Source organism: Chondrus crispus, genomic scaffold (assembly GCF_000350225.1).
Source record: "Chondrus crispus Stackhouse genomic scaffold, scaffold_323, whole genome shotgun sequence".
In the NCBI taxonomy this organism is placed as follows: domain Eukaryota; phylum Rhodophyta; class Florideophyceae; order Gigartinales; family Gigartinaceae; genus Chondrus; species Chondrus crispus.
The window spans coordinates 61,868-77,409 of record NW_005179216.1 but is presented as its reverse complement, the minus strand read 5'-3'; the positions used below and the strand labels follow the sequence as shown (position 1 = coordinate 77,409).

The following is a 15,542-nucleotide window of genomic DNA, read 5'->3' as shown; positions in this document are numbered from 1 at the left end:
GCCGACCGAATTTCCTGTACTGTGAGGACATCGCGCGGGCGGCGCCGCTTGTGCTCTGTGGCGGGGAGGGAGGGTGCCAGCAACTCGGCGGGGGAGCGTGCGGGGGCGCTCCGTAGACAAGACGGGTTGCATCATAACCGGGTAGGGTCTTGGGCAACAACGTCGAGAGGGCGCTTGTCCGGGCACTGGCCCCGGGCTGAGTTTGTGGGAGGAAAATATGTGGAAATTTAGATTGCAGTGCCGCCTGGTGGGAATTTCGCGATCTCTACACCCACTCCCGGGATAGATACACGATCCCGCTTCACTCTGTCCGCACCACGTCTCTACCCGACACCGCACAAGCCTTCGCTCCGCACAAGCCTTCGCTCCGCACGCGTCTTCTCTCTTCGCGCCTCTCCCACGCTGCCAAACCCCACGCCGCGCAACCATGCTGGGCCCCTTCACCAAGAGCCCCGCCTTCAAGTCGGGCGTCCGCGAGGTCTTCAAGAAGGTCGACAACGACAACAGCGGCCACATCGACAAGGACGAACTGGTACGTTGCGCCGCACGCTCTCCCCTCCTCGTCTCTCCTCCTCGTCTCCTCGCAGCCCTCCCCATCCGCGACTAACGCCCCACCCCCCGCGCCGCAGACCTTCGCCATGAGCAAGCTCCACTTCAAGCTGTACAAGAAGAGCCCGGGCGTCACGGAGCCGCCGTCCGCGGAGAAGGTCAACTCCCTGCTCGCCAAGTTCGACACCGACCGCTCCGGCTCGCTCACCGAGGACGAGTTCCACTCCTTTGCCAGCGACTGGTTCGACCGCAACGGCATCGTCTTCCTTAAACACGTCTTCACCACCTCGTTTCTTTCCATGTTCGCCTTGCCCGCCATCGCAGACGTCGTCCAGAGGGAAACCCCGCTCGTCCGACGCCTGCCCGGCGGTGTTTTCAAAGTCCTTTTTGGTGTCGGTACGCTTGCCCAACTCTTTCGCATCGTCTTGTGCCAATTCCGTCCGTCGTTGAGAGCATGTGCTGACGCCCCCTTTTTCTCTTGTCTTGCATGCCCCCTTCTGCGTTCGCTCAGTTTTCAAGCTTGTCGCCGCCCGCTTTCCTGTCCGCGCATAGAGTTGGTCAACCTTCTTAGTGCCACCGTAATTCCATTTTTACAATACATGCGTCGCCCGACCAAACCTTCCCTGTCGTTCAACCTTCCACCTCCGACCAATCTCGCCCCCTTCTTTATTCACTTGCCTAAACGCCATTTTGTCGCTTACCTAGTACGTCAAGCCAACTAGTTTCAATTCAATTCGCTATGGCTCACATAATCAGCACCTGCACGCGTCCAGCTGGTTATAAACTGCCAAGTTTTTTCGCAAGACTCTTGATTTCTCACGGTGCTCTTGTTGTTTGCTTATTCACCAGTCCATATTCAAACCCCTCCTCTCGGCACTGGGATTTCCCGGTATGAATGCTCCCGAGATTACCCCTCTGACCGAGTGACTCTCGTGCGCCTGCTACTCAGCCTTTTGTTTCTCTTTTCGCACGTGGGCACTAGTGCTACCACAGGTGATGACTCGCAGACACTGTTCATATCCATTACATAAACTCCGTCTCAAGCGTTAGCTCACTGTCATCTGAATGGGATTGAGCACTCCACAAAACGCCTTCCATAGTAAAACACAGTGACAAATGGATGTGTCAAACTAGACAACGGCGCAGGACTCATTACAGAGAAAAATCTCGATACAGTGACCCCTAAAGGTGGCGACCCGGAAAGGCCATTAGGGTCACTGTACCGGTGGGGGTCACTGTACTGGAGCTGGATGCAGGTGCCCCGCAACGGCCCCAAACAAAGGGGTGAAGTCCAGCTGACAGAGCTGACAACTTAAAAAGCTAATAAAACTGGGGGACTGCGAATGGACGGGAAACAACATGCATTTATTAATGAGCGACTGGCAAGAGTTGGCACGATTGAACGTGGTAGAAAGTTTTAGTAATGGAGATTTGCAGGAGTTTAGCAGGATGGAAGATGGCCTGGATATTTGCGTGCCAGTTTCAAGCGACAATGCGCTTGATGAAGCTGTTTCTACTGCCATGGAAGAGGTCCGAGGGCCTACGGAGCAGTCTGACTCAGACTCCGGGGCAGATGCACAAAGAGAAGAAGAGCGCTGTGAGGCAAAGAAGCCCTCTCTAAATCGTTTGCAGGCAGCAGCTGTGGCTTTGAGAAAGGAGGCAAATTTATTTGCCCAGAGTGAGCATCCATTCTCAAAATCCATGAGGGATGATTTTCTGGCACTTTTGGACATTGAGATAGAGAACATTGTTGGCTATCGCAAGCGCTGTCATCGTCAGTCAACGGTCGACTCATTTTTTCCGAGCTCGTCACGTGAGTGACCTTACAAATTTTAATTAAAAATATACTTTTTCTACAGTGACCCACTGCAAATACGGGTCACTCAACAGGAAAGGTCACTGTAGTGAGGGGGTCACTGTAGAAAACGAAAGTGGGCTTTGTGGGCACACAGGGCAATGGTGGCAAGAATTTTCTGGCCATCGGTCACTGTACCGAGGGGGGCCACTGTCACGAGCGGTCACTGTATCGAGATTTTTCTCTGTAGCCCGCTCCGGTCGAAACTGTATGTACAACATGCACCATTCAGTTATGAATAGGATATGTGTGTGTAGTATCTTTTTCGCGCGATGGGGAACTGGTACTAGCATGCCACTTGAACGAGATTGAAATTGGCCTCAGAGCCCTTGCTTGTTGCCTTTTTCTTCATTCACAGTTGCTTAGGAATCTCATATTGGACTGATCTTCTGCGCAGAAACCATGTCATGCCTACGTGGATTCTCGTGATAGCTTCGTTGACAATTGGCCATCTGGGCCCTCAAAATATGCGCACAAAAGGTCCTCAAACCTATGCTTAGGAGTAGAGTACTGTACGTCGCCCATTCGCTCTTCCCTCCCGTAAAGACTGGATTCTCGACTCTTCATCGTATGAAGAGTGTTTGCAGTGCAGCAAGCTTTGACAAATTTGAATTCTATGAGGTATTATACCTATACTCATATCATACATAGCCTGATTGCGTTCCTCCTATTAAGATGGATAGGGCACTGTTGGTCTCGCCTGGCGTCCATCTATCTCAAGTTATCGTATCGAGCCCCCAATTGACTCTACCTTTTTGACTCAATCTTTCGTTGTTTCAATTCTTTCACAAATGCTATCAAGTCTTGTTGCTTTTGATTCTTTTTTTTTTAGTAAGACGTCAGGTTGGAAGAAGCGGCTGGGGCAATGTCCAAAGGTAGCTCAACAGAATACATGATAAAAAGAATCCATGCGTGCAGTGTTCGAGAGCTGTTGCACAACAGAATGATGAATTGCTGCCGGTTAGTAGATAGACATGACTTTCGGACATGTCTGCCCCTTCATTTGAGCAGCACAAATCTACATACCTCACTGAAGGGCGATTTTCGTCTTGACACTTGAGAGAAAATGCACCATGCGAATCTCTAAAGAAATGGCTTTTGGGAAGTAAATGGCTCTGTTTATTCTTGCAAGTTTCAGAGATCAGGCCCGATTACAGCTCAGTGTATTTTGTAGCCAGGCACAGGCACGCAACCCACAATGACAGGAAGTCAGGTTCGAAAATCGGAGCAAGTTCTTGAGCGGGTCCAGAGGAGACGGGTCAGGGTAGAACGAGGTTCTTGGCCAGTTCGTATGGACAAGGATGGAAATGATGGTCGGGAATCGGATTCGAGGAGACGGCTCGGAATGCTAATTATGGGCTTGACCAGCCGAGTTTGGTCAAGGGAGGGAGCGGTGTTCGATGTGTTGATGTCTGCATTCCCAGCAGTGGTTGAGTCGGCCTTTTTACTGTTTAGAGACGAGATCGGTTACTGCCCTTGTGGGTTCCATAAACCCATAAAGGATATGACAAAAGCTACTATAGTCTTGTGGGTTTCCAATATCCCATTGAGGGAATCATCAATCAGATACTTGGGTCGTTTAGTGACATTGTGCCACGACTTTTAGACGCAATGCGACTTCTTTGCAACTGATTTAAACATGGGATTTCCCTCCCTGCAGCTTAGTTTTCCTTTGGTCAAGGACAAAAGATTGAGCGTAGGCCTTTTGATTTTTCCTTTACATTATCGTTCACACACTAGTCGATCGCAAGATATCAAGTCTACAAGTCTCTACCCTCTTTTATCTCCCCGATGCCAGTGGGGTTACAGCACTATCATGTGTCTGGTGTCAACTATTTTTCCTGTCATTGATGCCTTCTGTGGTGAGCGCACACTGTAGGTAGTGATGGACTTCAGTGTGCCAACATGAATGAATAAATAAGTGTAGTTTACTTAACCCTCAACGGTACATAACTGCAGACATGGTGCAAAAAAGATACGCGACTATATGAAGCCTAATTGGAAGGAGAAGAGCTTTTTTTGCTATTTAGGCACAGATGGACACAATTAACTTCAGCCCGCTCTCAATATTGGAATTACCAGCGTTGGAATCCCGTTAATCCCTTTTACCAATCGGTCCTTCTCCCAAAAAAAGGATGTAATAGGGAGCCCAAATTCACTTACATTCTCGCATTTGCAGCTCGCCATAAAAGGATTCAGGACGAGACGTTGCAACGTGTCATATGCGACTCTCAAATTATTATTCTAAATGATTCAGGGAGAGTGCACGAATATTGCATAGACAAGAAATATTATTTCATGTCGCACACCAGGAGAGTTATCGGGGAGTTATCGGAGAATTATTGGAGAGCCTTACACTGCAGCAAATAGTATAAGTAGAGGAGAGTTATAATGTTAGCAGAAAGAAAGAACATCAGTTCCATGAGCTTGAAGTTCAGTTCCGTTCGAGAGTTCCCGCTACACTCCGCTACAGACGTGGTACGATGCGTGCCATACTGTGCCGTACTCTTTCGTAGTTCGCGAAAGTAAAAAGAATACAGTCCCATGTGGATTGAAGAATTCAGTGTCTGTCGGAGGAGGTCAGTGGTCGAAGTTGTTGACATCGTCGAGCATTTTTTTGCGTTTTGCGGTGCAGTCGTAATTCGAACGGTGTTATATGTCGCGTAGTTATAGAAGCTCCATCGTGAGAGCGCTAACTGTTGTGGAAGAGCACCCGGGTCGAAGGGATAAAGATTGTTGAAACATCTTTACTAATATCCCAGCTTCCTCGTGTACGCAAAAGAAGCACAGGATTCGATATTGTTTTGGTTTGTGAATGCCCCTCTATCGAAGCTCCGCGACTCACGGGCTGGGGCGTGGGAGAAAATACCACGGCTCTCTCATATCGCACTATACCAATAGAATCATGACAATGTTTCGCACCGTATATCTTGCGAAAAGACTGAATGGTGTATTTCCTTATGCCAGGTTTGTCCTGCGCGTTCTCATAGTCTTGGGCGAGACGGTAAAAGAAACACAACGTAGTGACCGCACACATGATAAGTTGAGGGCACCGAACGTGCAGTACTAGTACTACTGTACATGACTACGAGTCCTCGTGGCTACTGTATTCACTAGTTGCAGCAGTCACGATGCAACTCCGTCGGCTCTCATGATGGAATGGTGATGAATTACATCAGCAGTGGCTGGACGAAATCCCGAGAGAGGTTCCAGAGTAGCAAGTAAGGCTTTCTAGCTAGAGAGGGTGGTGTGGGAACTTGGGGGTCCCTCCGACGATCAGACGCCCTCTACTGTTACGAATTCTCAGTGCAGACATGGACTAAATACTACTACTGTACAGTACTAAGGGTACTGTGCGGCCATTGGGGATGCCCTGGCATCCCGGTGTGACGGCGGTGGAGCCTAGGCGCTACATGTGTATTTCTACGCTCGGCGGCTTGGCTGCATAGCTAAGCGCAGCTGGCTTACAAGTGGATGGAGAAAAGACTGCAGCTTGGGGTTTTTGCCAAAGGGGCAGATACACTGGAACAGTTGCATTGGAGGCGGCTGAGCCGCTGGGACGCAATGTACGGTCTCTCTCGTACAAGTAGTTAGTAGCGGGGAAAGCTCACGAGTCAGTTTGAGGTTATGATTCATTACGAGGAACGCCATTGAACTACAGTAGCGCTGATTAATGGATTGCGTCAACGACATTCACGGCGGAGATATCAATGTAAATAGAAAGCGGCAGATAGAGGAATTTGCTTGGTAATTTCTTCACACCAAAAGTACAGCCGAGTCGTGGCGAGAGGCGAAAGCAAACAGACTTGCCACCACAGCAGGAAATAAGTGCAAGAAAGAGGCTCGCGAAGGGCGAAAGGGCAAGCGAGCGGAGATTATGCCGTTTGAAATCAATATGGGGTGGTTGGGGGTTGTGCGAATCTAGAAACGCTGGTCGGAAACCTGAACTACATCACGTGAACGGCAGGGACATGTACTGTACTGTACCATAGAAGATGCGGCCCGTATTTAGAATACTGTAACATGTTACCAAGGGTACTGTAGTAAGTTTGTCAGGGTCGTGAGAGTGGTACGACATCTCCCTAAAGGGGATGTACCGTAAGTGGTAGGAGGGGCAACTGCGCGCAGGGTTAAGAGTTGACGGGGGAAGCTCGGTAATGCTTTCTGGGCTGACGAGAGTAAGAGAGAGAGAGCGAGAGCGAGAGCGAGAGCGAGAGCGAGAGCGAGGGGGAAAAAGAAGGTGTGAAACAAGGTGTGAAAGAAGGCGGTATGAAAGGTCGAAAGAAAGGTCGAAAGAAAGGTCGAAAAGCGGCGCCTGTCAGCAGATTGCAGTCAAGATGATACCAGCGGTGGGGCAGTGGAGGCTAATATTGTTGACAGTTGGCGACGTCTCCAGAGCTCGCTCTATGTGTACCTTATCATATACCTTACATCTTTATTTACAACAGAGCTAAGACCCAAAGGGAGAAACTCTGCGTCGCTCTCGCGCGGTCCCATTCGCGGATGGAGAGGCGCGCCCGCCAGCAAAGGGCGTTGGAACGACGGACATAGATCGCGGCGAGGCAACGAGATATTATAGGAACATGGACGGAGAAAAAATGATTCCTATAAATCTAAGTGGTCAGTGCACGACGCGCCATCTGACGTGACATCGTCATCACATCCGACAAGACGACAGGGGCCACTTGACGATTGCACGCTTGACGCCCGCACACTTGACGCCCGCACACTTGACGCCCGCACACTTTATCATCCCTCAAGGACTCGACGAGACACCTTGCCTCCGCGGTCGCGGCCGCGTTTCAACGAACGGCGTTTCAATGAACGGCCGCCCGCAGCTCGGTTCGTAGCGCCGGTTCGTAGCGCACGCCCTCAGCTGCGAGCATGTCGTATGTGGGCTCACGCGCAGTTCAGTTACAGTACTAGGACAGTATGACAAGTATCCAGGCATCTACTGTACTGGCACTACGGACCAGTTTGGCACAGCTCTGGACTTTGTCATGACTGTCATTCGGTTATTATCTCTCCACTGTAGGACCCATTGTACATATGCAATGGCCCTCTGGCCTTCAGTCCTCTTCACTACGACCTACCTACGACCTACTGTACCTACGAGCTACCGGTACACTTTGACGACCTCCACGTCTCCGCCACCTCTCCCTGTACTTAATACAGCGGAGAAATCCCCCCCCCCCCCCCCCTGTGCTGTCCGCTCCTCGAGCTATGCTTCACCGCCCACCCCTCCATTCAAATCTTTCTGCTCCACATCCACATCAAACAGCTTCCGCCTCGCTTCCCTACATGCTCCTAATTGTCGCCCGCGGCGATCAACCGCCCCCGCTCCCATGCCCGCGTGAGTGCCCTTGCCATGAACAGCACCTCTAATGTCTTCGAACGCCTTGTTGACAACCGCAACAACACCTACTTCTTCTACCAACCGACTAGCGCTGTCCCCATCATAAATACTTCCATCGTCGGCGTTGAAAATCTTGCTTCTTTTCTGCAAGACAACATCCTTATCACTGAGCTAAAATCAGGCATCTTCACCAGAGATGTCACCCCCCGCGACGATGTCCTCATCGCCTTTCTCTCCTTGTTTCTTCTTCTGGCCATCGAAGGAATCGTCACCACTCTGCTTTTGCGCACCTCCAATCGAACCGTCTCCATCTTTGGCTTCTCGGTAAAGCATATCGTCGAGCTTGCCCGTGATTTCCGCTTTCGTTCAATCTTTAACGCCCGCTTGCATCGCGTCAACTTGAAACTACTTGTTTTCGCCTTCCTCTTTTTCGGAGCCACCTTCGCCTTGGAGGTCCTCGTCTTGTTCCTCACCACGCCTTCTTCACTACCAGTGTACAATTCAAGAGCTTCCATCCGACTCCTCCACCCCATCACACCTGAATGGCGTCAAGTTCGCTTCCACTCCCGCGTCTCCATCAACCGCGTTTGCACTGCCTTGTTGCTGAATAGAGTTGAGCAAGAAAGGACCTCCATCTCTTCATGCGTCACATCTACTCGCGAGGGGAGCAAGATCCCCCTCGCTTTCGAGAAGCAGGCCGCCCCACCAGTAGATGTCACCATCTATTCTGAACTCCATCGCTATGGCGCGGAGTACGGCATCACTTTCGGCGAAAAGACAGCCACTTATTCAGCTCGTGCTTATCTCGCGCTCAGCGACGGTGAGGAACGCCTGATGAGCGAGAGTGCAGATGCCGGCGAACGCAACGACCAAGCAATCTTCCACGTCCACCACCTGTTCATATCGTATCTCATGTCCAGCTACAAAAAAGCCGCCGATGACGGCACGATCACGGCAGACCGCCTCAACCAAATTCTGATAGCTCATGAAAAAGGCCCCGGTACCCCTGCCCCGCTTTTGAGACAACAAGGGCAGCCTCCCGTGAACGTGTCCACCACGCGGTACACGACATCATTTTCCAACGTCCCCGCCGTCGGCGACATTGCTGCCCTGCAATACGCACCCTCCGTGCTGAAAGCGTCGGTGGGTATCCAGATCACCGCTGGCGACACCACAGACCTATTCCTCGCCGATGGCAAGTCCCGCGAGCAGAAGGCAACGGTATGGCAAGAGACGGCGCGAGGGCTGAATTGGATCTCTCTTTTAATCACGCTTCTTTTGACAATCTTTGTCCTCGTGGCGATAAGGGTGTGGCTCAAGCCGGCGAGCACAGCGGAGATTGCCGGGGTGTACGTCAAGGGGCTGGTCGGGGCCAACCCTACCCGCGCTCCCCTGCAGATCACGGACGAGGAGGAGGAGTGGTTCTCCCTCGGGCCGGATGACGATGATGAATACCGCTTCGGCGCAGAGACCGATTTTCGATGGAAGGCAGACAGAGACTATGAGGGCCAAGGGCATGTTTAGCGTTTGTTGCCCACGGCGAACGCTTTAAGGAAAAGGCACTTTTTGTCATCCGTTGATGTTTCCGCCGCCGTGTTGGGCTGACATGAGGGGACTGAATGTACAGACTGCACGGTATGTCTATAGCAGTTGCGGCAGCGTGGAATAGAGGTGGTGCGGTTGCACCTGTTTTTGTAGAAGACATGACGATACTAAGTGCTCGCGTGATGGCACCGTTTTGCAGCGGAGAACCGTGGACACTCGCAGGTGTCTGTAGAGGATTTTTTTGGAAAAGTCGGTACTGCACTAACTCCTCCGCGCTTTTCAAGACGCGTACGCGCACAAGGGAAGGCCGGATCGCGGCTAGGGCGGATTGGACAATATGAGGTACGAGGTTTTGTGGAGGGACAGATGTAAAATATGGCGGAGATGCTAGCTAACTACAGATAATAATTATACCGTACCAATACACACACAGTTGGTCGGAGCGCGTTTCGCAAAGCGGTTTGAGAATTGCGCGGGTCGGGGAAATTGTTTGGCTAGGCCAAAGTTGACAAGGCGGCGAGGCCTGTGCCGGGCTCTCGAGCCAGACAGAGATGAAAAAGCCACGTATGAGGGGATTGTACGTACCCTAGCCGTGGTGACGAGGCAAGCGGGCACAAGCCGCGAATGCAGGGCGTGCGAGGTGCAGATAAGTACGTGTGGTGCACGCTTACAAATGACGCATGGCGGAGCACGCGGGCCGCTGCTCAGCGCCCGGTGCGCCTCTGCTCTGGCGGGCGGCACGCAAGCAAGCAGGCCGTGGGGAGGGAAGCGCGGGCACGCACGCCCCGCGGGTTTGCCACGACCTACACCACGATGCGCGGCAGTCGCCGGGGCCCGCAGGGCTTGCTAAGTCGCGCTGGCGAGGTCGTGGGGCGGGGCTTGCCCGGTGGAGCGCGCTGAAAAGCATGACGGCGGGACGGGGGCAGCGGGACGGAGGCAGCGGGACGGGGGCAAGCTCTGGCGCAAGCGACGCGCCCAAGGAGGGCAGGGAGGCCAACCAGGCGGGCGGGCGGCTAGCCAGGCGGCGCGGGCGTAAGCGCCTCAGAGAGGGAGGAGGTTTGTGTCAATGGGTCTAGGGTAGCGAGGGGAGGATGAGCAACAGGAGTATGTCCGTTTACGGACGGCACTCGTCTCGGGCAGGCCGTCATGTCATCAACGGTATGTCATCAACGGCATGTCATCAACGGCATGTCATCAACGTGATGTCATCAACGACAACCGCAACGCCGTAGCAACTCTAGGACACCTGTCCCCCCGCCCCACCTCCGGCCGTCGCCGCCTCTTGTAATACCTGTCCACGTGTCCACGGATCACAATTGCATTCTGCGTCCACACTGTGAAGTGGTCAAGTTTTCCCTTACCCCCTCCCTCCCTCCCTTTATCTTTCTATCCCCCCTTCTGCCCTTAACCCTGTGCTCCGGTTTGTGACGATTTAGGGCGTCACAAAAAGTGAAGACGATTTGTGTGACGATTTGTGAGAGTTTTGCTCTTTTCGCCGCCGTCTTCTCATTCGTCACACATGGTTTGTGAATATTTGTTGAATTGTAGCACTTTTTGAGAACGTTTTGTGATCATCACAAAAATCGTTTCAAACATCACACATTTTCGTGAATCTTTTGTGATGGTTTTGTGAGACGCATCTCAAAACCTCTCAAACGTCAACCTTGAAATCAAAACTCTCACATTGACAGTGTGCATTTTGTGATGGCTTTGTGTGAGTTGTATGAGGGCATCACAAAGATCACATATAAAAGGCTCTCCATCTGAAAAGGCAAACAAACTGAACAACGTCACACAAAAAAGATCTCCCTTTCCAGCCCTCTACGGCTAGTTTCCAGAGACACTTCCCCTTCCCTTCGTGTTCGCAACTGCGTAGGTTGAACCGGAATTTACTGCAAGAGAAGGTCAGTGGGACCCAAAACCTACTGCGTACTATGTGGTTGGGTCAAAAGAGGGACAAAAGACGGGCGAAAGAGCACTTCGAGATGTTTGACGTCACAAAAATAAAGTGAGATTCACAAAAACAAAGCGAAAAGCGAGATTCACAAAACTTGTGAGAACTTTGAGACGTTTGTGTGCATTTTGTGAAGTTTATGCCCCGATCACAAAATAGGACCACCCCACACTTTTCGGGAGGACACTACTCGAAAAGTACGCGTCTCCTGGAGACAAAACGTATATCTTCTTAACGACATCACAATTCTGCGTTCAACGAACCTACTCTCGGGACGTAGCGCTCAACAAGACCGAAGCAGGAGGAAAATAACCCGACTGACTGGGGCAAAAAATAGCCGTCACAAAAAAGGAGCACAGGGTTTAGGGGCAGTACCCTCCGCCGTCCCTACGGGTGCAGGTGTACACGTATACACATGTACACGTACGCGTAATGACACACACGTTCCCCCCCCCCCCATCGCCTGAGCAACACTGTCAGACTCACAATACATCCCACCTTGTGCTTCCTCCCATCTCCGTTCGCCGTCACCATCTCCGCGCCCTCTCCTCCCTTCCGCCTCCCCCTTCCGCCACCACCACCCCCCCTCCCTCCCTCCCCCCTTCACCCCCCACCCTCGCTCATGGCGTCCCCCACGGGGGCGGGTGACGGCTCGATCGTCGCGCACGTCGTGGTCGTGGGCTTCCACGCGCAGCTGGGCAACCGCATCGAGTTTGCGTACCCGCGCCTGCGCGGCGACGCCGTGCTGCGCTCGCCGAAGATCTGGGACACGTCGGACATCTCGGCCGACGCGTCGTCGCCGAGCATCGTCCAGTCGAACACGCCGCACGCCGTGCGCAAGTTCGACACCGCCCCGCCGCCACCGCACGCGCCCTCGGGCCGCGCCGGCGACTGGGGCGTCCTGCCCGACGAGTGGGCCTTCCTCCCGTTCATGGCCCTGCCGGACGGCGCCCACGAGTCCAGCACGGACGTCGTCTTCTTCACCCTGCCGCCGCACGTGCACTGCGTCGCCTGCTTCCGCCAGACCGACGCCGTCGACGCACGCACCCACTCGGCCTCCGCCGCACATCTGTACGAGCGCGGCGTCGCCTCGCGCGGCTCCGTCCAGAAGGCCGTCGTCCTGCTCTGCCGCCGCCCGCTCTTCGGCGTCCTCGCCGACCGCCTACAGCCGGCCGTGCGCGCCTACTTCGAGCAGGCCGACTTTGCCCGCACGGACGTCCTCGCCTCGCTCTACCACGCCCTCAACGTCTCGCTGTGCCGCCCGTCGCTCAACGATGCCCCCACTCTGTTCCACGCCCTCGACCTGCGCGCCGTCCTGCGCAAGCTCGGCCCGCAGACCCTCGCCGTGCTCAAGCTCATCCTGCTGGAGCGCAGGGTCGTCATCTACTCGCAGCCCGTACACCACGCCTCCAACGCCGTCACACTCCCTCGTGTTCACACATCATCGGCGCCCTGGATACCATTTCCCCCGCCGTGCCCCCGCTCGACCACGGGCCCGATTCCGCTGCCCTCGGCCTCCCGCTCGCCCTGTTCGGACACGGCGATCGCGTCATTCTCCAGCCGTACGCCTCACTGCCGCTCGTGGCAGAGCTCATTCCGAATCAATCTAGGAGGGCCTGCCGTATAAGCACGTCGCATAACGTGGGCTTGCAACTCTCGTCGACCGCCGCCTCGGCCGCGAAGAAGGCCGCCGCCGCGAAGACCGAGTCTCCGCTCGTGCAGACGGCCCGCGCATTTTTGCAAAAGTCCAGCTCCACGCCGACCCGACCTTCGGGGGAGGCCACTCTCAACGAGCAGACGCCGATTCGCGGCTCGAAGAGCTCTGCTGTCCCAGTGTTGCCAACGCCGTCGCAGGGCAATGGAGACACTGGTCGTTTGTCTACGCCCGGGAAACCGTCCCCGCTTCCAAGCGCCCAGACGGCGCCTCCGCGGAACGGGGGAGTGCCTATTGTGGACGCACTGGTCAATTTGACGACGGGCAAGGTGTCGGTGTCGGGGAGTATCGAACCGCTGTGTCGCATTTCGCGCGTCGAGCGGCGATTCATGCGCGACTTGACTTTTTCGGCGGGCACTTCGTCCGCGTCTGTCTCGTCGTCAGGGGCGTATGTCGGGTCGGATGACTACATTCGTAGACGGTTGCGTGAATACTTGAATTGTTTTTTGCGATCGGCGGCGTCGGTTGAGGGGGTGCTCGGGGGACCGTTGGGCGGCGAGACTTGGAGCTCTGAAATGGTCGACGAGATGAGTCTCTCACAGTTTGAGCTGTACAATGAGCAGTTTGTGAAGACGTGGATGAAGACGAGGAATGCGGCGCAATGGGCTCGGCGGTGCTCGTTGCAGGGGATGACGTTCCAGCCGCCGCCAAAGCCAGAGCTGGATGAGTCGCCCGCGGATGAAGCCATACTACCGGTCGACCGGGTTGCAGCGAGCCTGTCTGGATTGCGTCAGAACGTGGCCCATCTCGGGCGCCTGTCGAGTTTAGTCTCTTCTCGTGCCGCGGCGGGACTGTCAGGTTTCTTCAAAAGAATCGAACAAGAAGTTGTCAAGATGGATACTGCGGTCGGTGTCGCGAGCAACCCCTCAACACCTAGAGCTTCAGCGTCACCGGCACCGACAGTGAATCTGGACAGGGACGACGACCGTCTAAAGACCGAATCAGCTCCGGGATGAGAGGCGTTAACTGGGTTCATCGAGCTTACGAGTTTTTACATATCGACTAACTAATAACTTTTTGTATATATCTATTCTCCAAGTCGATTCCCTGACAGTGAAAGTCGACTATTGTAGGAGGATGGCCGCCGGGGAGAAGATTGAGTGTTTGACAACGGAAAGCATAATAAAGAAAGGCTCACTTGATAGGTTTGTCGGCTTGAAATAGTAGCCTGAGCTGCTGCCAAACGAATAAGGTCCTTGCTCAAACTCGGAACCTTCGCGGTGCAAATGCGGTCGTTTCGATCGCCTTCTCCTCGACACCCAAATTACGCCACAGGGAAGTCGCTGTAGGTCTTTTCTCACCTATGGACTTTACAAGATGCAAAAGGTCTGATAGGATAAAAGCGATGGCGGCCAAGCGTCAAGAGTTAGTACAAAATGGACGGAGCTTGCCCGAAATTCCCCGTGGTGTTTGGTGACTTGTTTGAATTGTACAGCGAAGCAAGTCAGGTGCAAAGTTGAGGTTTGGTTGCGGATGTCACAGACGCAAAACCTGAAGCCTATCCTCAACAGTGAGTGCGATCCATTCCGAGGACGAAGGTGCCCATTGTAAGTTGCTAATGGAGGCGCCGGCGGAATACGACAGGGCGGGATCATCGACGCGCTTTGGGAGGCTGGAGATGTTCCAGATGAGTGCCAGGCAGCCGTCCCCCCCGGACGCGAGGCTGACGGCCGAGCGCGGAGCCCAGGAGATGGCGTTGACGCAATTCTTCGAAGTGGCCGAGTGGTGGTCGATGACGGCGACGGGCAAGGACGGCTGGCGGATGTCCAGGATGATGACCTCGGGCGAGTCCATGGCGATGGTGGCGAGGCAGTTGGGGTTGCGTCTGTTCCAGCGCAGGCGCAGCAGGGGGGTCATGTCAGGCGATTCGTAGATGATGGTCGAGTGCTCCAGCTCGCGCAGGTCGAAGAGGCGGACCGAGCCGTCGGCGCCGACCGAGGCGAAGACGTCGACGCCGCACGCGGCAAAGGCAAAGTCGTAGACCTCCTTGTCGTGGGCGATGAGCTGGGTCTTCGACTGCTGGGTCTCGACGTCCCAGACGGTGCACGTGGTGTCGATGGAGGCCGTGCCGATGAGCGACGGGTCCTGCTCGTTCCAGTCGAAGGCGGTGAGGGGGGCGCAGAACTCGCTCTGGTTGTTGTTGTTGAGGAAGCACTTGAGCTTTGCGTTTCCGTCCGAGTCGAGCTCCCACAGACGCAGAAAGTCGCCCGTGGTGCCGATGAGGTCCGGGTGGTTGGAGTGCGGGTCCGGGATCCAGGCGACCTTGGTGGTGGGGTACGAGTGATCGAAGGAGGTGAGGAAGTCGAGCGAGTCCGGGTTGTGCTGCAGGATTTGGACGGTGTTGTTGTACTCGTCCGTGAAGGTGCCCACGGCGAGGCGGCCCGGACGATCCTCGCGGTGGCTCCAGCCTAGGCTGTATAACGGGGACTTTGCGGTGTACTCCACGGCATCCGCGAAGGCGGCGTCGGAGGACATGGCGAGGGGCGGGAGGGCATGAGGTTGTTTGTGAGTGCCAAGGTTGGGGAGGGGGGCAGAGGTGAGTGCGGCAGAGGTGGGGGGGGGGGGGGGG

The 15,542-nt window shown here is 54.4% G+C and overlaps 3 protein-coding genes; 2 read left to right on the top strand and 1 right to left on the bottom strand.

The window, feature by feature from the left end:
* The first annotated feature begins 427 nt into the window (after window positions 1–427).
* CHC_T00005908001 (hypothetical protein) lies at window positions 428–1,177 on the top strand. XM_005717568.1 is given in 4 exon segments: window positions 428–532; window positions 630–945; window positions 1,061–1,101; window positions 1,102–1,177. The coding sequence occupies 3 exon segments, from the start codon at window positions 428–430 to the stop codon at window positions 1,099–1,101; spliced, it is 462 nt and encodes a 153-aa protein (XP_005717625.1). The 3' UTR covers window positions 1,102–1,177.
* Window positions 1,178–7,772: 6,595 nt separating this feature from the next.
* Window positions 7,773–9,747, top strand: CHC_T00005907001 (hypothetical protein). XM_005717567.1 is given in 2 exon segments: window positions 7,773–9,284; window positions 9,285–9,747. The coding sequence occupies 1 exon segment, from the start codon at window positions 7,773–7,775 to the stop codon at window positions 9,282–9,284; it is 1,512 nt and encodes a 503-aa protein (XP_005717624.1). The 3' UTR covers window positions 9,285–9,747.
* A 4,702-nt stretch (window positions 9,748–14,449) lies between these two features.
* The window catches only part of CHC_T00009282001 (WD repeat-containing protein), a 1,242-nt gene continuing 149 nt past the window's right edge, over window positions 14,450–15,542 (bottom strand). Inside the window, exon 1 of the mRNA XM_005717566.1 lies at window positions 14,450–15,542. This exon is cut by the window's right edge and continues 149 nt beyond it. Coding sequence (XP_005717623.1) covers window positions 14,450–15,542 — 1,093 coding nt within the window.